The sequence below is a fragment of the Hetaerina americana genome, unplaced genomic scaffold (genome assembly GCF_022747635.1).
Source record: "Hetaerina americana unplaced genomic scaffold, ioHetAmer1.1.p SCAF_1, whole genome shotgun sequence".
Lineage (NCBI taxonomy): Eukaryota > Metazoa > Arthropoda > Insecta > Odonata > Calopterygidae > Hetaerina > Hetaerina americana.
The window spans coordinates 119,514,242-119,538,216 of record NW_027286069.1 but is presented as its reverse complement, the minus strand read 5'-3'; the positions used below and the strand labels follow the sequence as shown (position 1 = coordinate 119,538,216).

The following is a 23,975-nucleotide window of genomic DNA, read 5'->3' as shown; positions in this document are numbered from 1 at the left end:
TTTGCTGAAAGAATTGAAACTGGTCCATTGAAAAATTCTTGGTTAATTCTGTCAGAACAATATCATCCTGGTAACCACTTCTCAATTTTATAACAGAAATATGTATTACTAATATACATTTTATTGTCATCAAATTTGCAGGGAATTTTGGGTGTTCGCGCTCATTGCGCTCATAGTGACTCTTCAATTGGTATCAGTGTCGCCAGTAGTAAAATACGGAATCACTTCGGCGGATGTTCGTGTAATGGTGGTAAATGAAGTCGTAGTTGTAGCAAATGGAGGATAAATATTTAACATTTGTGTAACTCTCTTTCCTGTTCTTTCGTAATCGTAAATTTCAGATCGTAGGCACATTTTTCTAGTAGTAATATTTACTCATTTATCTAATTAGCGAAGTGTGTTCTGCCGAGGGCATGGTCTCTCGTGTCATGTCTTGGGCACCGTCAAAATGGCGTCGGTCGATGTAGTTGGTGATAGTGAATTTTAAGGGGACATAGTTCTTTACGTGTTAAAGTGAGCGTTTTTTCTCGCATTAGAGTTGTTACAGGGTTGATATACTTGTTGGTTAGAATAAATTTTGCATTTTGGTTTTTCCGATTTATCTTGTTGTTACTGGGTAGTTGGTCCACAATGGGGGACAAATGTCCGAATCATACACTTCCCAACCCGTGGCAGTTCTCGCCTTATTCGATGTACAACCCGTATGGCGGGTAAGTACTAGCATATATTTGTATTTTGGGATATTGCTAGATATTTTCTAGTACTAATGATACTGTGATACTAGGTATCCGTACGGGCATCCAGGATATGGCCATCCCGGGAATTACAGTTATTTTGATCAGGTAAGGATATGCAATAGTCTATATTTGATATTCTCAATTGGAGTTGATCAAATTAATGAAATCGGTTTTTCATGTATTAGGGAATGGGATACCCTAACGGACCACAGGGAGGAATGCATCATGGTAAGTAGTAATGGTTACATTTATGTTCAACATATCCATTAGTCGTTGCCTTTATTTATGCCAATATTTCGGTTAGATTCATTCTAATCAAATAGTCTTACTAATACTCGGCCTAACTCAATGAAGTATATTAATTCTCCGTGAATCGAGGGCCTTAAATTTCATTTCACTAGGAAAACCCGTTTCGATTACTTCATTTTCCTATCTGTTTAGTATCAAATATAGAGGATTTTCCTTGAATATTTTCCAAGTCCTTTAATGACTACTTCTTTCGTGTCTACTTACTGTGGGCCAAGCAACCGGTGTAATACCTTTACCGTGCTTTTCCTTCAACCCTTAACATGAAGCTTCTTTAAGGCTGACCCATGACTTGAAGCCTTAAATTGTTTTTTTCATTAAAAATGTAATAATATAGTAGTCATGGCATGATAGAAGCTATTTTTAATCTAAATTATGTATTAAATGAGCCATAGTCATATTTGGTGATTATTTTCTGTATATTAATTGACATTACTGTGTTATGCCAAGAGCATCGACATATATTTATATTTCGTATCCGATGCATCGAATTGTTGAGTTGCTCATACATATTGGCTGGGTAGTCTTTTCATTGTTCAGAAATATTTTCCTGACTTGGTGGTGGTGGGGAAATCACAGTAGGCGTGAAAATATATTCATTTAATTATTTGACGTCATCCTGTAAGCTCACTGAGGTGTAATTGTCTTGAAGATTCATTTTTATAATTTATGAGTGACGTAGAGAGATTTCCGATTTTTTTGGGAAGCTTCTTCACTGCATTCCTCTCTTTGCCTGTTGACTCAAAAGAAATTATGGCCTGTACTTATTGGATAAGGGGTTACAATTGTCATGACAATATGCCACTTCCACGTTTTCTGGTTATATTTTTCTTCATTGGTTATAGATGCAGGCTGCAGTTATAATTGCTCATTCTTTCCGACCCTGGTCTTTGTCCTTCGTTGGCTTCACCCCACAACTTGCAAAACAATAATACATATTTCAGATCTGTACTTCTAGTGTCCATAGTGTACGTTTGGATAATTTGCTCCCCTTTGGACCTGAATAATTTTCCAATTACCTGAAACTTAATGCATAAATGGTACAGAAATGTTTACTCAGTAATGGTTTTCTTATTATTAACGCGACTAATCTTGATGATAGTGTTACAGGCTTTGTAGTTAAGATATTTGCTTGCATGTCTTATGTAGTTATTACCCACAATACACTTAACTACCCAGCATCATCATTCATTACTGCAACACAAAAAGACTCACAATTTTGAAAATTTCCACATTCATCAAAAAATAGTTTTTAACCAAAAGATAAGCAACCATGAATTGCTTATTTCAGTAGTGGTTCTTGTTTGATTTCGTTTTTCTGGACTCCTTCCAGCGTATCACCAAGGTGGGATGGGCCAGTGTATGCCACCAGGTGGTAACCAGGAGTCTGGGAACAATTCCCAGGGAGGCAATGGTGGCAACATGGGGGGCGAGGGAGTGGACGATGGGGGGATTGGACGTGATGAGCAACAGCAACAAGAAGAGCTGCCGCCCCTTCCTCCCTGCCCCCCTCCGCCTCCACCCCCCCTGCCTCCACAGCCACCAGGGACGCAAATGCCCTACTATCACACTCCGGACCAGCACCACTTTAATCGTAAGAACCTTTGGATATATTTTGACTTTGGGTTTCGGTTTGAACAATTTGGAAGTGGTCATGTGTCATTTGTGTATTTCAATCTCAGGATTTTACTGATTATTAACCGATATTTATTGTTATATTGTTTAGTTTTGAAAATCATCCATTTGAATTCAAGCATAAGAGAAAGTAATTTCAAATGAGCAGTAATTAAGGGAGGCGACTAGGAGAGAAGGTCATTTTTGCCATTAGGGATAGGAGGGTAATTTGGTGGAGAGGGTTTTCAGGAATGAAATAATGGCTGGAGAGAAATCAAGAAAGCACAGAAAAAATAGCCACTCCTGGGTAGGATGCTGGTACACCAGGCACACCACCATTCCAATACTCGTTGTTGAAAAAGAATTGACCAGTGACTCACATTACTGTTATATGAGGGCAACTTTGTCAAATGTTTAATTCCAATTCAAGGAAATAATCTACTATACTTAGTTTTGTGTATAATATCTTCAACCTAAAAAATGTTGAGTTAATTATGCATGCTGCGCTTAATCATACCCTTTAATTCTGTAAAGCATTTGGAAGTAGTATGAACGTCTTCCATGATTTTCTACTTTTTTTTACTTCTGCAAAATCTATGGATATTACCATTATGAAGCTGCTTCTTGTCATTATTTTACTGACCAGCAGAAGTATGTCTATGCAGCAGAAAAAAATGTTTTTTGATCTCGTGATTTTTCAATTATTTTTTCAATGTTTTATTTTCTAATGATATAAGTTTTTAACCAAGAAGCATTGGAGCTGGTAGCTTAAGCTGAGAGGAATTCCTTCTCTTCCAAGATTTTCCAATATATTTCCAAATAGACAGCCTTTAGGGAATAAAAATAACCATGGAAATGAGAAATAAAATCATTGAAAACGAAGAACTTGGTTAATCTAGCATGCACGTACATAGTCTACAGCTATCATTTGCTCTATCCTCGGTGATAAAATTGAGGAGATACATTGTTCAAAGAGTGTGAATCTCATGGACATCTATGCGACAGTTGTGTGTATGTGTTCTCCATAATGTCGATAATTTGCTATCTCATTGGTATGGATGAAAAGTAATTGCCAGGCTATCAATGGGAACATATTTGTGGAAGGCGACAGTGATTTTGGCTGACTATATTTAGAAAACACAAGGATTATGGCCAAAGTAGTATTTAGGGAAAGTCGCGGGTGTTTTAGGAAGTTGAAGAGAAAAATCGGCATCCACCACATTCTGAGACACAGTGAAGCAGCGAGCTCAGACTAAAAGCCACAGAGAACTTCTTGGGTGACTTCTAAAAGCTCATATATTCTGAGGGTTATCCGCTGCAAAAGGCTTTTAACTGTGACCAGGTTGGTCTCTTCTAGAAAAAGATATAGAAGCAAACCTATATAACAGCAGAAGAGAATGTATTGTCTGACCACAAAGCAAAGAAAGGCCATCTCACTTTGTTGTATTGTGCCAATGCAGGCAGCAATTTGTAAATTAAACTCCTGCTTATTTACTGTTTGGAAACTCCGTGAGACTCCAAGGAGTGAAAGAAGAGCAGGCTAAATTTGAAATAGTCACGGGAAAATATGGAAAACTGTTGCATCATATATTGAGAAGCATCCACCAACCTAATGAGGCAGTGACTGCACATGCTACAAGCTTATGTAATGATAATGCTGTGTTGCTTTATCTGAAAAATTTGAAAGCCTCAGCAGAGACAAATGTCTCTCTGCAGCCTTTCAGTAGACAAATTGGAAAATATCTTGAAAAATAAGCTAATTATTTTGATTTATTTTTTAGTTTCTAAAAATTGAACTTGCATTCCTGGTTGGTTCAGTCTATTATAGAAGAAAATATGGAGATGATTCACGGTTCCTAACAATATATACATTATTTTCTTTAAATAAACTATGTACATAATTTATTTTTTTTTGGCATGGAAAGCATTATCCTATTTACATCAATTTTTGCCAGAAGAATTGTTTTGCTTTGTGATAGAGGTTCTCTAGCAAATATTCTTGTGCTACATTCCTGTATCTTTACTCAGGATAATGATAAATGTTTTTAATGTAATTACTTTGTAATGACAAGTACAGGTAATGTATTGAATGAACCCTTTTTACGAAGACCTACATTTTTAATATCATAAAAATGAAATTTCATTATAATTGTTCGGAAAATGGAAAATTCCACCTTGATAAGCTTGAGGATATAGCGAATGGAATTTTTTATCAAACACAAGATACGAATAAAATTCTTTGATTAGTCAGGGGTCAAAATCAGTTGTCAATAAAAAAACAAAACCAGCCATGTTCATTAAATGAAGAGCGCAATGTATTTTTCCCCTGTTCTTTATTTTTAAACTACTTGATTCAACGCTTGGGCGTCATCATCAGGTGTTGTGATGATGCCTAAGCGTTGAATCAAGTAGTTCAAATATAAAGAACAGGGGAAAAATACATTGCGCTCTTCATTTAATGAACATGAACTTCAACAAAGTTGAGCCAGAAACCATCGAAACTGGCTGTGTACTCGTAATAGTTCTTCACAGTGATGTACCTGACTTGCAGACTTGACACTACCACTAAATATTAAGTTCTTAACATTCTTGTTCTGAAGCATTAAAAAGTTGATTCTATGATTACCATATATCAGAATATCTGCTTTGTTTTAATGGTCTCTTTGCATCTTGCAATATTGAAAACAGAGGTCTAAATTCATCCCTACGTATTTTAGCTTGTTGTTTCATCACGGGTAAACTGCATTTGTGATTTTCAACTTATCCCTGAACCAACGAGACCCTGCTGCTTTACATAATTCACGGTAATTTCTACTGTTTATATTAATTCTTAGGTTGAAATATAAGCAGAACCAGTCGAAAATTGTCCGCAAGTGTTGATAACATTTTTCTCTTTCATGACCTTCAAATGCACTGAGAAAAATGTTGCTGCATGTTTCAACTTGACTTTAAGATTGTTGTTCATTTTTGCTTGAGTAGCCATTCCCTTTGGCGGGTACAAACATGCTGAGTAAAATTTGTTTAACATATAAGAAATCAATTGTGTCAACTAGTTCACTGCACATAATTGAATTTTGCCATGTACACTTGATCGATTGGCAGTAATAGTGCTGTTTGACATAAGGAATTGTGAACACGATCTGCAGTTTTTCTTAAAGCAGGATCTATGTGTATATTTTGATGGAATCATGATAACAAGTGTAGTATTACTATGAAAATTATGGTCTGTATGAATATTATTTACTATATTATTACTCAATGCCTGACTAATGGTGATATGGTAGTCAAGGGTTAAAGCATTGGACTAGTGACTGGGTGGTCTAGGTTCCTTCCCCGGGTATGCCCCTTGGACACCGCCTGTTACTCCCCGACTGGTTTTTTGGCTACCGGGAAGTCGTGAGTGGCACAGGGTCAAAAGGTCAGGCTCCCCCTTTTACATTGATGTGTGAGTTTTGTATGCCATTGGATGTTTAACGTTGGGTTAACTCTGAAGACCCTTTCCCAACAGACCTTTTGGTTGGACTACTATGTTTATCGTGTGCAATTGAAGAATACTGTCCTATTCATGAATTTCGTCTTCCTAATACATACGTTGAAAGTAATTATTGGGAAATTAAATTTAGCACTGTCGTATATGTTAATATTCTATTTCGACATCATGGTTATGTGGAACAATTAATTATATTTATTGGTGTCACATCAGTGCTTTCACAATATTAAATATTGCTGAAACCAACTATGTAATAGGTTAAACATTTGAGATAATTATTGGCAGTTAAAATTTGACAAATAGTATCGCATACCATTTTCATTATGTGACTAAAATTAAGTTAAACATTTAATTTTTGTAATTTGCTGTAATCTTTGTTTTCCCTCCAGGCATTCATCTTGCCAAGGTTACCCTTCGCTGTGATGCTTTTCATTAATGCATTTATTCAAAGTAGGTGGTAGTGCGCCTGAGTGGTTGTGACATGTAGCTTTTTGCAGAATGTATGAGGAAACCTTATATTCTGCCAACCATGTTATGATAACCAAATTTTATAAATATAACAGTGTGTGTTACCGGCATTATGTAATCTTGCGCAAGGGGAATATTCTTTATTCAGTTGAACCACATTAATGCCTCACAATTAACAGTGAACCCTTTTCATTTGATTTAAGAATGAAAATTATCTAAAACTTTTCAGTAGTTGTTTCGAAGATGTTCTGAAGTGGTTATTTTGCCTTGGCTGTGTATCAGTTAACAGAGAATTGGTGATTGAGGGAATTTGCCTCCTTGATTTCAGAACCACCCGGGATAACACCGGTCCGCTTCAATTTGCCAAATAAACGACCCGGGTTGGGCTACAATGGCAGCAATGAAGGTGGCAACGTGTGTGCGCAGAGCAGCAACATTGGTGGTCAGGGAGGTGCCGTTGGAGGGAAGAAGAAGAGGAAGAAAAACAAGAATGGCCAGCAGCAGATGCAGCAGCAGCAGCCGGGCGCTTCGTACCAGTACAATAATGGTATGCGGCACTCGATGGATAATATGTTCAACAGCATGAACCACCAGCAGGTTCAGCACCAGCACATGGTGCAGATGCAGCAAAATGGCATGAGGTTTTCGCATTACCAGCCGCCGCCCCCCGGCCATTATGATCCTGCAGAGGATGGCAGAGAAATGGGCATGTCTAGGGTGAGTAAGCCACTAAATTATTATTAGAAACTCTACTTTAATAGTTTCTTACAATCCAGCAGAATTTCCCATAAATTTTATTCACATTCTGTGAATAATGATTTGCCAAATGTTACTGAGATGCCTTTCCTGATGAAAGCTATCCATACTCATCAATTTTCAAATCTTTCAAATCCCCCTTCCTGGTCACTTGTATCATTTCTTATTGAACCCCTCTTCACATGCCTTCCAGCCACTCTTAATAATATTGAAATAGTCATGGGTGTATTTATAATACAGTAACAGACTTGAAAGGTCATGTCAGAATTGCCATGGAAATTGCAAAAACAAAGAGTCCAATGGTCATCCTGAGTTTACTCCAGGAGGAGGTACCAAAGAAAAGTTTGAAGATTTTCTTGCTCATCAGCAGTTCAAAAATGTTGAAAGGAATGTGAAGAGAGCAGGTTTGTGTTTATCTCCACAAAAAAAAGCTTTCATATGTTGCTTCTATAAAGAAATAAACCACTCAATTAACAATGCCTGACTGTGATGATAAATCAGCTTTGATAGCTCATGAAAATTATTTTTGTCCTCTAAGAAGAACTGAGTCAGGAACTTTAATTAACAGTTGTATCATGTTGAGTCATGGCTAAAATGGCATGTTACTCTACATAGTTTGCATGTGTTATAGGACGTAATTCATGGTGTGATGCCAGGGCAATGTGAAGCCATGAAGATGGGAGGAGGTGGTATGGGCCAGTCACAAAACTCCCTCCCTCCTCTCCCCTCCTCCATTCCACCCTCAAACCCTCCCCTCCCCCCAGGTCCCGTGCTCCCACCACCACCGCCCCCTCCCCTACCACCCACGACAACCACGTCTCCCTCCAAGCCACAGAATATTGGTGCGTTGGCTGCCGGAGATTGGCCTCCTAGCCTCAAGTGAGTATACGTGTCCTCTATCTGCACCCAACTTTGTACTTCTTGCTGGAATCAGCCTCTTGACCTTGTCATGTTGCATGTTTCAAGGCGTTCCTTCCATCAATTTTTCTATTTAGTTATTATCCAATCAAATCTTCCCTTCAAATGTCTCATGGTTTTATAAGTTTTAATAATGAAAGCAGTTTGACAAACATTAACCCCAAACTTATTATATTAAATAATATTTCCTTAAGCTGTAAAGGGTACCTTTACAGCATAAGGAAAGCTTTGCGGATTAGGGAAATAGTCTTGCCTTATGAATACATTCTTGTCTTAAATATTATTGAATTCATTCATTGGGTAATTTTGGGCTTATTTTGGATTGGCATTAATTAACAAAGTTCCAAACATTTTCTATTTTCAATGGGATGAATTCTTGGAGAAAGAAGAAAGGATCTATTATTGCAAATGATGAAGGCTATTTTGTAGTCCTTAGTAATGTCTTTGGCTGTCTTTGTAAAAGAAGGTTATTCAGGTTTATAAGCATTGACTGGAGAAAAAAAAATAGTTTTTTTGTGTTTTGGGAAAAAAAAGGAAATTTGTGTTTAGAAGCAGAGGAACCTGTTGGAAAACAATCTCTTGGAGGTTCAGTAGCATCTAATACCATTATTATAATAAATTTTATAGATGAAACCTTGGAAATATGCAATCTTATTGAGCTCATGTGTGAACTCTGTGGGAGATGAGATGCATAAAGAAGCAAAGTAAATTCATTTTTTAACAATTGTATAAGGCAGTGTAAACGGGCATTATATTGCCCCCAAGTTTATACTGCTAGGCGGAAGAAAATGAACTTTTCATCAGCATTCCAGATTGTTCTTTGGTTTAGACATAGTCTGTGGTCGATATATTTTCTGATCCCCATGTGCCATCAGTAGTGTGATTATACGGATCATCTGTGGCCTGAATTGCATGAGGAAACCAAGCCTTGACGAATAGATGAGCTATTATCGCAGTTTCAAATTCTTTTGTTAAAATAAATGCACAATAAAAGCTATCAAGCTATAGTAGCGTGTTAGTTTATAGGAGTTTTAAAGTTATTTTAAAGGGTTTTTTTAATGCTTTGCTTCTTATATTCCAAGCAATTTTTGCTCCCACGAGATGGGTAGCCATACAATATGGGTATCATCTAAAAGTGGTGTGCCAGTGTACATTCTCCCCGTCAAATATTTTATCTACTGTGAAGTAGTGTGTGTGTGTAAACATGTTCTTGAAGAATAATCGTTTCACCATGGTCCTCTTCCATCCGGAAAATTCGGAGGGAAGAGGTCATGATTACGCGCCTGAGAATAGGACACTCTGCCCTCACTCATTCGTACCTCTTTGCGGAGGTAAAAGAACAGCCCCGCTGCAATGAGTGTTTCCAACCCCTGACGATAAAACATATCCTGACGGAATGCACAACATACCAAAGGGCCAGAGACATGTTGAAGATAAGGGGAGACTTAAAAAATATTTTAGGGGATGACTCTGGGTCTATTAACCGAGTCTTAAGTTTTTTAAGGTCAACCGGTTTAATGGGGCAGCTTTAGCTTTGGAGCTCATAATTTTAATGCTTTTGATTTTAGCATTTTCCTTTTTTTTTGTTTATTTTATTTATTTATATATTTATTCGTATTTATTTGTTTACTTATTCCTAGTTTAAAAGGAACATAAGTTTTACGTTATGACAGTGGTGCAAAATGACCATAGCTGTCGACGCACCCTACAAACCCCTAAAACTACCTACTTGAAGAATAATTTTGTCGTGATTATTACTGATTTACTGCAGAAGAAAGGGCCAGAGAATTATGGATTAGGAAATGCTTCTTTCAGGGAAAAAATTCATTTTTTCAAATTTCAAAAAAAAAAAAAGTCAAGCTAGTCATTGATGATTCTGCACAATGGAAAAACTGATTCAATTCATTAATTAGTTTTTAGAGAATTAGTTTACATTTGTAATTTTGTGACTTAGCATCTGCCTTGCCACCCTCAAACATTATAATCTAAAATTATTTTTTCATTTTTATTATGAGTTCAAATTTAATATAAATGAAGTTGTGGTTAATCCCAATAGTAATTTTTTTTTTTAAAGAATTGTTTGGTAGGATAACATTTTTGCTACTTACAGGGAGTATGTAGATCGGTGCTACCGTAAATGCATCACACCAGTGGATAAAGACCAGGTTGAAATAATTCTGAAAGGAAAAATTACGAGAGCTGCCAACGATGGCTCATTGTGGATGAAAGATTGGGATCTTGAACCATTGCCAAGGTAACATTTTGAAGCTCTTTAGTTTTAATCATAATATATTTTTGCTCCTTATTTGCAGAAATATTGTTAAAATATTAAGTTATCCATGTTTTAATTTTGATGTGTGAAGAATGTGTTGACAAATATGCAGGTCTAAGTTCAAAGTAGTAAAAAGTTGTGTTATTGACATTCTACCTTATTTTTTATTGCATTTTGTGCAAGTTGAACATATTACTAGCTTTTATTTTCTGGTGGTCACTCTGTCATTGTTTACATATTATTTTCCCTTGGTTGTGATTGCGACTTAATAACAAGCATGTACATTATCTGGAGATAACCTTGCACAGAGTAAATGTGTCTTCTGAAAGGTAAATTTTAAAATGTAGTAATTAATTTGAAAAATATATTCTTTGCATTTGCTCGAATAAAAGCTCAACCTTTTTGGAAAATGTATTTTACTCTATAAATGCTATGAGAGATACAGCCGTTGTTACTACTGCATTTTTTTAATGAGACCGACTAAATTTCTCCCTAGTGCTTTATTTTAGTGTTTATGTTACTAAACCTCTCCTATAGTATCATTCCAAAAATCAATTTTTTTCAATTTAGATTCATTCAGTCACACAACCATGTAAATTAAAATGTATGTATTTATTTTTCCTTTCTGTTACTTGGGTTGATTGGTGGTTGATTTAAACTTAGGCCGGGTGTAAGATACCATTGTACATTTATTACCGTTGTGTATTTATTTGGATCGCTTTATTTTGGTATTTTAAAGAACTATGGTGAATGGCAGTTCTATTGAAATATTAGCATGCATCTGTTTGCTAGGATTTACAAAATATAGCCTTTGGTGACTGATTGTCGAAGGGATTGGGTTGGTGTGGTGGCTGGTGTCTTTGGGACCCTTGGGGTCCTGTTTCAATTGTGGCAGGATTTTCAGTGGTATCCTGTGCTTGGTGTGGATGTTACTCACTCGTATTAGAGGACACACCTTCCAGTGGATGAGTCTCAAGTTGTCATGGCTCCCTTTGTGAAGATTAGCTTAGTTCCTTAACTACACTGTTTGCAGCAATCTTGCTGATTTACAGAACCCTCATTTAAAAATGGATTTTCTTTTATTCTATCTGAATAATTATTTTTTGGAAATTTAATTCATCAAATCATAATGCTAGTTAAATTTTTCCCTTGTTTAATATAGTTCCCACATTATAGAGAATATTCAAACACAATTTTTTGTGCTAGATATTAAATTTTTCAGTGGAGGTAATTTATTTGTGTTGTGTTACCCGTGAAACATCCAAAATATTCCTGAAATAGGTCATTGAGGTTTTGTAACTGGTAAAAGGTTTCGGGGAATGGTTTTAAAGATTTCATTAGAAATATATATCAGGGTGTATTTGTGTCAAATGTGCAGTCATCATCTAAAATTATGTACATCATTAATTATGAAAATTTTTTGTTGAAAGATTCCAAGAGACAAATCTAGTGCACAGATTGTTGAGGTATTTATTGACTTAATGTGGGGACGAAGTGGGCTTATTCTATATTGGCCTGTACAGCCTTTTGTCAAGCTGATAAAAATTGTTGATTTTGTTATGTTGTGACATCTAATTTACTGCAGACATTTTTTTTTTCTTTGCAGCATACACAGTGAGAGAATGTTAAGTGATATTAAAAACTCGTACAATACTGCATCTTCATCTGCTGAATCCCAGAAAACAATGGGAGGTGGGCAGAAGAAAGCCGACACCTCTCCTCCTCTGCAGATAACCCTTTCCTTGCCTCCTCCTCCGCCGCCTCCTCTGACCTCGACCCCTCCTCCTTCATGCTCATCGACTGCATCTTCCCCCTCATCCTCTGCTCTCCTCTCCAATTCCCAGAAGAAAGGCTCAATTGTTCCTTTTAAGGTTGGAGTGTCCAGAATGATTGCCAGGTGTGTTCTCCTCTTACCAATTACAGACTCATTCTACTGATGATTCTTTTTCATTGTGTTGGATGGTCATTGTATATTTGTCATTTTGCACATTAAAACCAATGTGTTCATTTATCAAGATGTGGCTAAAAAGGGAAAATTATGGGCAAGTTATAAGAAATTTTTCAATGCATTAGAGCTGCTTTTCAGCATTGAAAATAGTCCTTCAGAAGTTAACATTTTATGCCACGTTTCTCAAAAACGATTTTTCCATGTACATATCACAGAGGTTGGTGTACACTCATGACAGTTCCCTTAGTCTGCTGCATATACTAGCGTAAACCTTGTGGGTCAGATCTTCCCTCTGGTTGCCCTTCCACCACTGGGTAACCAATTCTCGAGTTAAGGTTTCCTGATTAGGGTCTTAGGACCTCCAGAGATGTTGAAATGAATAATGATGGAATATTTTCTTAAATGCTTGATTGTTGGTAAATTTTGAAGCTTTAAAGTTTAATTTTGGCAGAGAGACTGTGGTACTGCAAAGTACATTTTTGTAAATCCTTGAAGTCCCCTAGTGATGCAGGTAATTCTGAACTTAAATTTCAGCATTAGTTGAAATCCATGTATTTTCGCTCCAATACAAACTAATTTTTTTTGACAGTTTGATCAGTGATTTCAAATTTTCTACATTACATTCTCAATGCACGGAGACAAATTTGGTAGAAAAGTGGTAATATTTTGGTGCAATTAAAGAACTTAAATTAGTGTGTATGTATTGGTTTATTTATGGTATTTCAGCAAAGACAATACTGTACTATTATTTCCTGCTTGACATATCTTTTCCCAATGATGTTTGCTCACTAGCTATTTTTTCTCTGTAAATTGTTTTATAGCATTAATTAGTGTCATTGTATTTGTTTCATGAGCACATAAAAAAGATTCACAGTTTGGGTACACCTTCATAATCATGTTCTTTTTTTTTATCATGTGAAAGTGTGCCAACATCTTTTGAGTCACCATTTCCAGTTGTCTGGGAAATTTTGCCAATCTGATTTTGGAATTCCCGCTTCATCAACTGTTCATCGCTCGATTTCTATGCATCAAATTTTAGTAGTTCAACATAATGATTTGTATTTAAGTAATGCACTTGTCACTCCCATGTACTGAGCAGCAACCCGTGCAGGAATGTCAGTACTATAACATGGTGTTCGATGAACTGAGCATCCACATAACTTTAACCTTCATAATTTTGGGGCTTAAAAAATATCCAGCTATTTTATCCCAGTGAGCTGTAGAAGACTTGGTCGCTGTTTTAACAATTGAATGCTAACCATTACAGGCCCCGTAATTCTCGGAGCAAATCTCCTTTGGAATCATCGCCTGTTAGCCGAGGGAGTTCATCCACTCTACAGTCCCAGGTTGGAGGAGCTAGAGGATCACTTGGTAGTCGAGGAAAGACTGGATCGTTGGCTTCTAGCAGAGGATCTGGAAGTCCAGCCAGGAACCGAAGAAGAACAAGAAGGTTAATGAATTATTTATTATCATTAATTGTAAATTCCATCAGATCCAATCCCCTCCGATGGAATTGAATCTAATGGGGAAATTACCTTGAGTTCATCTCATCGGGTATTCCATTTGTTTTCCTCACAATTTTAAGCAAAGATGAAACATTTTATATATTTATCAAAATGATTGCATCTAAATTGGATGTGTAAGTTAGTTGTTAGTCGTGAAAAGGAATAAATTGTTATGACTGCGCTTTGAAATCCATCTAGGCTAAATTCTGACATCTTTCTCTCTACCCCCAGTCCCAAGACAATATTGGTAGACCTTCTTAACTTAAATGCATGGCATAATTAAGATATTGTTGCGCTTGTCATGCGTTTGGGGGGGGGGGGGGGGAAAGGTGATTTCTGTGACTCGTATGATGTGCAACATGTTGTGAGTGTGGGTGTTGGTGGGTAAATGCAGCAGGCTAGTATGACTAAGTACAGTCGTGAAATTTATCCTAAGTAAATGTAAATATGCCAAGTAAGATTAGCAATGAATCAGTAGTCCGCATTGATTTTAACTCAACCAGTAGTGGCTTGGGCATTTCACAACTCTTCTCTTGATCACATTAAGTAGCTTCGTTTTTCTGTGCATTGATTGATGTTTTTGACATTAATCATTTTGCCCTTCCGCAGGGTATAAATTTATTTCATGCATTTAAATTTCCTTGTCTTAAAAAATATAATTTTTTGTAATTTTAGCTAATTTAAGTTTAAATCCTCAAATTACCATGTTTTTTCTCCTCAAGTAGTGACAGTTCTTCGAGTAGTGATGAAAATTACCGTCCCCTCGTCAGAGGGAGCAAAGGGCACGGCAGGCAACAGCAGCAGAGATTTTCAGATTCTCGTGGAGAAAGTAAAGGCTCAAGGGGGACGAATAAGATTAGAGGAAAGCAAGGGAAGCAGCAGCCAAAGACGTGAGTATTTTAGGATATTTGCAGCAAGAAGTATTGGGGATGCGGAAAGTGCAGTGGTTTATGTGCTGACTTCCTGACGTAAGAAACCAGGTTCGAATCCCAGAGGTGGCATGATGGTGTCCCAATCCCTCCCATTTGAAATGCTGTGTGGAGGGAATTTCAAGGGAAGAAGTATGCAGTCTCTTGGGTGGGACGTTAAACTGAGACCTTTCATGAACAGTAGGCTAATGCAGACTCGGGGTTTCTCTCCACCCTTCTTCATTCCCTGAATATCCTATCAAAAAGACAAAAATTGTTAATGCCAAAATATTCACTGTATTAAGTACTATTTGGTTGTCGTAACTTTTATTTAATACGTGTTGACTTTATTGTTAGTGCAATTGTGGTTAAATCTCAATCAGCTAATATGGATACTTGGGACTGTTGTGAAGTTATGAGCATCCAGTCAATTTTTTAAAGAAATGCTTGTGACAAAATTGTTTTGAAATCGGGTAGTAATTGGTATAATATGTAAAAATTAATTTAGAATCCTTTAAAATTCCAATTATATGATAATGTTTTTTTAATGGTTTAATCCCTTTAATCCAATAATTTCTGTTAACTAACCAAAGGATTGTAGTGAAGCCATTGCTGAGTAGTACCCACAGTATTCATGTACATCTTCAAGTTTGGTACCTTAGTTTAACGAAATTTGAAAGGAAATATGGGTCTTTTCATGCGCACGAAAAGATGTTGACTGGGAGACTAGTGGAAAGGTTTTTCTATTTTTATATCAAGGGTTATGATTAATTGGTTTTTGCACAAGAGGCATAATACTGGCCAGAAGATGGGGGCGGGGGGGGACTTGGTGAGTGACAGGAGTGGAAGTTCACCTGGTTGTGTGGTTGATGAGGAGGTTGGTTCTATGAAAAACTGCCACTTGATAAGGTGATTTTTGAATATGGGTAGATGTTAATGCAGGTTTCACTGTATGTTGAAACTCGGTTGTTTGCAAAGTTTAGCATGTGGGAAATTCAAAGATGGTTTGCTGATTTGTTTACAAAAATTGCATCCTGAGAATTTAGTTAAAACATTGGAAATGTAGTAATGCCATTCATTACCCTGCATAAATGTTGTATCTGTCAGTGTTATGGGTGTTAAAGCGATCAAAGGGAAAGAGGTTGATCATTGATGTTTGCCAGCCCTGGAGTGCTTTGATAGGGGAAATGGGCTGTTACACTAAATTGAATAACGGAGCGCATGGATAAGTTGTCAATAGTGTACGATGGAAAGCACATAATGTTTCTAATTTCCATGGCCAGGGAGGTTATATAATTGAAGGGAAATCAGTCATGTTATAGATCAGCTATTATTTCTTGATTAATTAGTCTACCATAATCTGGTATTTGGATTTTCTGCTATGGAGAAAACTATGGGAGCTTTTCATTTCTTTAAATTTTAATTTCCTCTCATGTGCTATGTACTCAATAAGTTATGTTACTGATTGGTTGGTTCCTCCACTTCCTTATATTACTAATTTTCAAGTTTTGGAATATCATTTTGTAATTCCTATTCATGGATTTTTTTGTGAAAAAGATGTTTTCTTCAATTTATCTGTCCCAAAGCACTGACGGTGTGATGTTTTATAATTGTAGAAACAAGCCTCATTACTACTCCGAGTATGGGCGCATGACAGTTGAAGAGGATGAAGAGAGGCTGCAGCAGAGGGCAGCTAGGTTTGGTGGATTGGGGCTCAAAAGTCAGTCTGTGCCGTCCTCCCCCTCCACTCCTCCAGTTAAGCGCCGGCGCAACGGACCCCTCAGCCTTGCCCTGCCGCCATTGCCCTCCTCCAGTTCCTCACCGTCTGGTGGCTTCATTGAAGATGCTTCAGGTGACTTGGATTGGTCCGATATCCATGTGGTGGGAACGTGTCGTGATGTGGAGAAGCCTTATCTTAGGCTAACATCTGTGAGTGAATCATTTGAAATATTTTGAGTTTATATTTTTTTTTTATTGGAAGAGAGAGTATGACTATGTAACTGGGTCTGGATGTGAAAGAATGAGATTAAATTTTTTTTACCTGAATATGTTGGAATTGTAAATTGATGTTGGTTTGCCTATTCATTATGTTGGAAAGTTTTTACCTTGGATCTAGAAGGGAATGCATAAAATTAATGAATTTAAAGTAATATGCTTGATATCTAACCAGAAAATTATCCTGGTTTATTGCCATTCACTTATTTTTGCGTGACTGTTTGAATCCAAGGATGACCATATTTGAGACCATCTTATTTTTACATAGTAGTCTGCAAAAAGTGTGTAATTGTTATGTGAAGCCTCTTTAAATGTTAGTCATGCAGTTTTTATTTTTTCTGATTATTTTTAAAAATTGTATGTACCAGTAGAATGTGATATAAATTCCATTTACTCATATATTGTGATACTGGTATCTTTGATTATATATTCCTTCTGTGATGATGCAAAATGTCTTAATTTTGCTTGAAGAAACTCTTAAACCTCTAAGAAGACCTGAGAAGGATTTGTTTCCACATTAAAATTAATCGTTAGAATACTCAAAGAAAATGTACAAATCACATCTTTCATGGGTCAATATTTTGTGATTTAAATAAGGAGGCAAAATTTTAACAGACACTTTTAATTTGATTTTCAGGCTCCCGATGCATCTTCTGTTAGGCCCGTAGAAGTGCTTAGGCTCTCCTTGGCACGGGTGAAGGAGCGATGGGTCAAATTCCAAGACTATCGCTATGCGTGTGATCAGCTGAAATCCATTCGTCAAGATCTCACTGTATGTTTTCATTTATTGTATTTTTCCCCTAAAAGTATATGTGTGTGGTTATTTCCCTTCTGTGATGAACCGTATTATCTTAATTTATTTGTAGTCTAACCATAAACCTCTAAGAAGAACTGAGGAAGGAATCTTTTAGCCAGTAATTTGTAAAAATTCCTCAGTTGACTGCAACTGAAGTTATTTGCTTTTTGGTTAATAGGTGCAAGGTGTAAGAGACAGCTTTACAATGTCTGTGTACGAGACACATGCCCGAATAGCTCTTGAGAAAGGGGACCATGAAGAGTTCAATCAGTGCCAGTCACAACTTAAGATGCTTTATGGTGAACTGCCCAGTACGCAGCGACATGTGGAAGGAAGCTTGGAGTTCACTGCCTATCGTATATTGTATTATGTCTTCACTAAAAATACTCTTGGTTAGTTTGGTGACTTTTATGTAGCTTTTCCTTCTATCTATTTGGTATATTTTTGTCCTGGTTTTTTTTTAAAATGCTTTTAGTCTTAATTTTTCCTAATTAACTTATGTTGTTTCTCAGACCTCACGACTACTCTGGCATCTCTGAGTGAGCCAGATAAAAAACATGAGTGCATAGCCCATGCACTGGCCCTTCGCTCTGCCTGGAGTTTGGGAAACTACCACACATTCTTTGTGCTTTATCGGCTGGCTCCACGCATGGGAGGGTATTTAATAGATTGGTTTGCTGCTCGGGAAAGGAAAGCTGCTCTCAAGACAATGATAAAAGCGTGAGTAGGCCCATACTCATGGGCCACGTTAAAAGTGTTGGTATGAAAAGAGTAAATTGGTTAGTTGAATTCCACATTGTCCATTGTCATTTGAATATAAATGAATTTTTTTGGCTAACTATTGTGTAAGAAGTTTGGGGTATAGCCTTTATTTTCATAAATGATTTTGAAGAGCTAGACTAGGGTTTTGTGTGATTATTTCATTTTGATGAAATTCCCTAGGGTATTCCCAGGTGTCTTTCCTTGCAAAATATTATCTGATGTTGTATATAATAACTTAATATCTCAAACTTGGGGATTATGTGGAGAAATGGTCGACATTAGTATATTTCAACTTCAATAAAGACCTTATATTATGAAAATGGATTTAAAAGTTAAAATTCCCTAGTTTTTTGCCCGGTTGAGTTAAAATATGTGAAATGGGTAAGCACTGTTAACCCTACTAAAATAGTTTTAAATAATGGCATTCTCTATGTATGTCTACTTCCATATGCTCTGACCAGAATCATGCATGAGGCATAGAAAACATGCCCTTCATTTTGAGACTTCTTTAGAAACCACTATTTATTACGATAAAATATAACTCAATGGCTGGTTGGTAATATCCGGAAAAGTGTGTGGTTTTTCACCCCATTTTCAGATTTATCATGTTTAAGCAAGAAATTTCACTGCCTATGAATTCTCTATGTCAGTATTTTTCCAATTATCAGATTGATCAAAGAAGAACTTGTAATGCTGAGTGCTAATGCAGCAACGATACAATTTCTCTAATGCTCTGCATGGCAAGTTAAGCTAATGCTATGGTTGGCAATAAATTTGTTTTGCAAGTCATGTTGTTGGCGGTTTATAATTTTTTGGCCTATCGGTAATTGGTTTTCCATATAACATTCTTGCTCTGTCAGAAGCTTTCACTTAACGTGAACATTCTTCATAAAAGACTTCGATAAAAATTTAATTACTAATAATTTTAAGCCTGAATTAATGACATGTATGAAATTACTATGTGATTCTCTTTAATTGCTCAGTTTTGAAATGTTCTCTGAAATTGTCTAATCTAGGTTCTCTTATTTTGCAGGTTGGTTTAAAAAAATTGTTTTCTTGTATATTTGTGCATCTTGAATTTCCTCTAACCTTGCCTCTCTCTTCCTAATTTCGGAACCATATATCCATGGACTGAAATGCCGTGGATTGCTTCGTCGCCCTACCAGTTATCGACAGTACCTGCCCGTGATCTTTGTTGCCCAGGAGTTGGCATTTGAATCTGAGAAGGACTTCCGTGATTTTGCTGCCCCATTCTCCCTAATTTACTCAGAGGATGGGGAGAAAATAGACTGCAAAGCCTCAATGGCTGTCCTCCCTAACCTCTGAATTCCTCCTTGTCACGAGAGAGCCAAAAAAATCTCTGCATTTTCCTTAAACCTCCACCACCCATACGATAGAATGAGATTCCCCTCTGCTGCCTTGGTAGTATATCTTTTTGAAATTTCTTCCTGATAGTGCATTTGTGGATCTTCTGGAAAGCCTAACAACGGGTTAATTCCAATTATGCCTTTCGTGAAGGTGGGACAGTTACAAGGATTAGTAGATATTCGACAAGTGACTACTTGTCTCTCAGGGTAACACTTGACTCAAGTTTCCAAACATAAATTTTATTTGAGGAAAAAGTCATTAGCATCACAGAAAAGTGTTCATCATTACAGATAAATAAGTTGGATTTAAGATGTGGCAGTTGGACTTTTGGCATGGTTAGGTATTGGTGATGTAGGTGAAATATGTATCAGGATGTCGAGAAGCCAAGCAGTTGCGTAAAGATCAGATTGTTAATAATACAGAAATCCTGTGAAATGTGGCCATAGGTAAAGACTGGATTTTAAGTTTCTGACGAAGGCATTTAGTGCCATGTGACTGGCGATTGGGAAAGTAAGTTCATGTGTAAATCTACAAGATCTTCATCAGGACATCTTTACTATCCATCGGTACACACCAGACCCTTGCATGAGTTGACAGCAAGGCCTGGGATGTCGGCAAAATATTTTAACCATCAATGAATGATTTTTGAAGAATTTTTTCGCCTAACCTTTGAAAATTCCACTTGTGTTTAAGGCTTATAAAGATCATATGAATATAAAGCTTCTGAAGCCTCATATCATCATCAAATATTATTGGTTTAAATCCTGGATTAGGTCAACAGCATCAAAGAAGTTATTGATGATTGCTGCTGAAAGAAGTATGTACGTGCAACAAATATTTTGGTCCATCATTTTATCTGAAAAATATAAATGGTTTTTAATGATCAGGCTTCATTTGATAAGCGATGACAAAATTACCTATGAGGAGGGTAGGTAAACAAATTTTGACAGTTCCAAATCAAAGAAGGCAGTTTTAAAGGTCCATAGGAGAATGATCTGGTGTTCCAGCTTGAAAATACTTAGTTCCATTGTTTCACCCTGAAGATGTTCCAGTGTTCCTGCCAGAAGAAAGATAGCTCCAGGGTTCCAGCAGACAGATTATTCCATTTTGGCAGTCTAGATAGAGGTGGTTCCAGTGCTCAGCGAGACAGAAGAAAATTTTTGCTGTGTTGCGGAATGAAGAAAGATGGTTCCAGTGTTCCAGATAGAAGATAGATGGTTCCAGACAGAAGATAGATGGTTCCGGTGTTCCAGGCAGAAGATAGATGGTTCCAGTGTTCCAGGCAGAAGATTTGAGGGTTGCAGTGTTCCAGCCAGAAGGTAGATGGTTCCAGTGTTTCAAGTAGAAGAAAGATGTATGTTATTGAGAATGAAGAAAGATCCAGAATTGCATCTAGATAGGAAATATATTTGCCTCTCATCTAGAAGAGTGGGTAGTGATTGCAAATAGGCTACTCTTCGTGATAGCAAACGAGGGTTCTTCAAAGAAGAGAAGTAGTTCCGGAGTAAAGAAAATGCTTGTATTGCTTGTAGGGAAATGGGTCCAGGTAATGAAGATGCAGCCGAGAGGAAGAATTGGAGTTGGAAGATAAAAAATATCTGAGGAAAGTTCGTGTGTATTGGTCGAGAGTAAAGAGCTAGTTACGAAGTGAGCTTAAAAAAATATTGTGAGAAACATTCTATTTTCGATGGTATGTAGTGCGGAATTAGGAGTTGTCTGTGGATAGGGTGAAGAGGAAGTGAAGATAACAGCCAGTTTCCGATGTTCCAGAAAGAAGCATTGGCAAAGTATATGTGTTACTCTGCTTTTTCAGTGATGGCTTGGTGCCTAATTCAAATTTATTTCAAATCTACGCATCTTGTGTCCAAAATATTTTAAAACATTCATTTATATCCCTTTTGGTTCTCAATGGATGAGTTTTGTGGAAGTTATATCATCGGAATGATAACATAAGTTTAGCTTAACTGAAAGGCAGAGGAATTCTGGTGTCCTGGAAAAATTGATCATCCTCACCCTCCTATTTCCCTATAACCTTTGAATGATACAGGTTGTGACTTAAAAAGTTTGTCGTGGTAGTCAGAGAGTATCCAGAAATTTGTTTTTCTTCGTCCTCGTCTTACGAGTAGTTGATTTTGTGGTGGATTTTTTTCTTCGCAGGGAGAATTAGCGAGTAGTGAAGTGTTGTGAATTATAAAGAAGTTCACACTCATTCCATTTTCATTCGTTATTGACATTTTGTCATTTGTAATTTCCTTGCTTGGACTGCTAATTATTACCTCTGACCAAAAACTGATTTATTGCTTAATAAGTAATGAGAGTCACAAGTCAGAGAAAACTTAACTGTTAGGTGATAGTGTCTTAAAAGTGTTCATCGTTCAGGGCTGCGAGAGTTATCTAAAGTTGTCCTGCTGCAGCGAGTAAAACCATTAGCAAATCTATCTAGCAGTTACCCCGTAATCATTTGTTAGGACTGGAAATTCATTTATAGTTAACTAAGTAATATTCCTTTAATTTGGAGGAAACGTAAGTAATGATCAAAGTCATTTTCTAATATGGTATAAATTATTTTATCACTTGCTCCCTCTTCACGTGTGGCTCCTCCCCATGCTTCCTAGTTGATTTGTTAGCCCCGAAGGCTTCCTGTTAGTGTTTGCTTCCATCACTTTTCTTTATGTTTCAACAGAGTGTTTTGTGCATCCTATAATTGTCATTCTTGTTTCCAGGAAACCATACAAAAGCTGTGAGCAGTCGCATCTGTTTTCAACTCTCTTTGCTCTTGACTGTTGTGTGTATGAATGGAGCGTGACTGAGGTCGTTGCACATGGATAATTATTGTTTATGCTCTTTCGGTGTGAATGTAATTTAAATATGTGTGAATGCATGTGGGTGAATGCTGTTTATTTCATCATTTTATGCTCACTCAAAAGGATTTCAACGTTTGAAGAAGATAGGTTGGACCAGTTCAGGGAAGAAGAGCGTGGCAACATCTTCTGGTGGATCCCAGTCTCACTCTGCACTCACCTCACTTCATTATCTCCCAGTTTTGGCTGCCATTTAAAAGATTTTGTGTAAATATGATTGCACATATTATTAATTGCCATGTTTAGTTTCATTTACATTGTATAGACCGTCAATGAGAATCAGTAGTAAATATTAACCTCCAATATTTTCAAGTCCCATGTAACACATTGTGTTGATGCCAGGTCCCATTTTTTTGTATAACTTTTATTTTTATTGTTAGAGATACTGGCAAGTGGCTGAGAAACTCACTGATCATTATCTTTAAATAATTTGGTTTTAAGTATCCATCATATGCGAGTCCTTCCTTCCCGCTCATACTCTACAATGCCATGTTTTGGTGTCGTTTATCAAATAACATCCTGCTGAATTGCCATTAAATATACTTTATGAAATATAATTGCTCCCATTTGTTCACCATCATTAAAATGATAGTGTGTTTGCTGCAATTCCTATGCCAGTTCTCAATTCAAATTGTTAAGTGAATATGATGTTGACTACAAAATAGAAAGGTATGTGCATTGACAGGGCAACCTTGAGAAGACATTCAGATAATACTTGTGACACCATTCATCGAAGAGGTATGCATTCTTCCAAATGGAATTAACCAATTGATAATGAATGTTAGGCTCTGTTGTTCCTTTTTTTCACCAGATGTGGAAAAATGATAGATGTGTTTTATAATGCATTTAAATGATCTCATAACCTGTTTCCTTCCTGTTTGTTATGTAAGAATTGCTGTCCCCAAGTTTCAACCACCATTGTGTTGTTTGCCAATGTATGGTATTATACTTTCCAAGGTGAATCCATGAAGCATAATTTGTTGTATATAAGTTAGCAGAATTTTTCCTTTTAAAATATTGTGCCCCTTGACATTTTTTTTTTTTTAATTCTTCCTCCTTGAGGTAGCTTTTAGGTGCCTACTTCACTTATGAAATTGATCTTTGACCTACAAATGATGAAATATGAAGTACAAATTAGCTTGTAAATTACAAAATGAACAGAAGGACATACAGATATTATTACATGTAAATATTTCTATTTTCATTTTCAATAAATATTTATATATACATTTTGTATATGTTTATTATGTAATCACATCCTTAATGCGTTA

The 23,975-nt window shown here is 36.6% G+C and overlaps 1 protein-coding gene across 2 annotated transcripts; it reads left to right on the top strand.

Moving 5' to 3' along the window:
• Window positions 1-237: 237 nt before the first annotated feature.
• Window positions 238-23,925, top strand: LOC139696224 (leukocyte receptor cluster member 8 homolog). 2 transcript variants are annotated; one of them, XM_071594905.1, is made up of 15 exons: window positions 238-710; window positions 785-842; window positions 923-965; window positions 2,377-2,637; window positions 6,944-7,332; window positions 8,003-8,250; window positions 10,400-10,543; window positions 12,168-12,458; window positions 13,777-13,959; window positions 14,740-14,904; window positions 16,539-16,851; window positions 17,555-17,689; window positions 17,892-18,105; window positions 18,226-18,433; window positions 19,642-23,925. In XM_071594905.1, exons 1-15 carry the CDS (start codon window positions 631-633, stop codon window positions 19,799-19,801), a joined length of 2,892 nt encoding a protein of 963 aa, XP_071451006.1. In that variant the 5' UTR covers window positions 238-630; the 3' UTR covers window positions 19,802-23,925. The 2 variants fall into 2 exon arrangements, with proteins under 2 accessions (XP_071451006.1, XP_071450998.1); XM_071594897.1 differs by having other exon boundaries at window positions 14,737-14,904.
• Window positions 23,926-23,975: the final 50 nt, after the last annotated feature.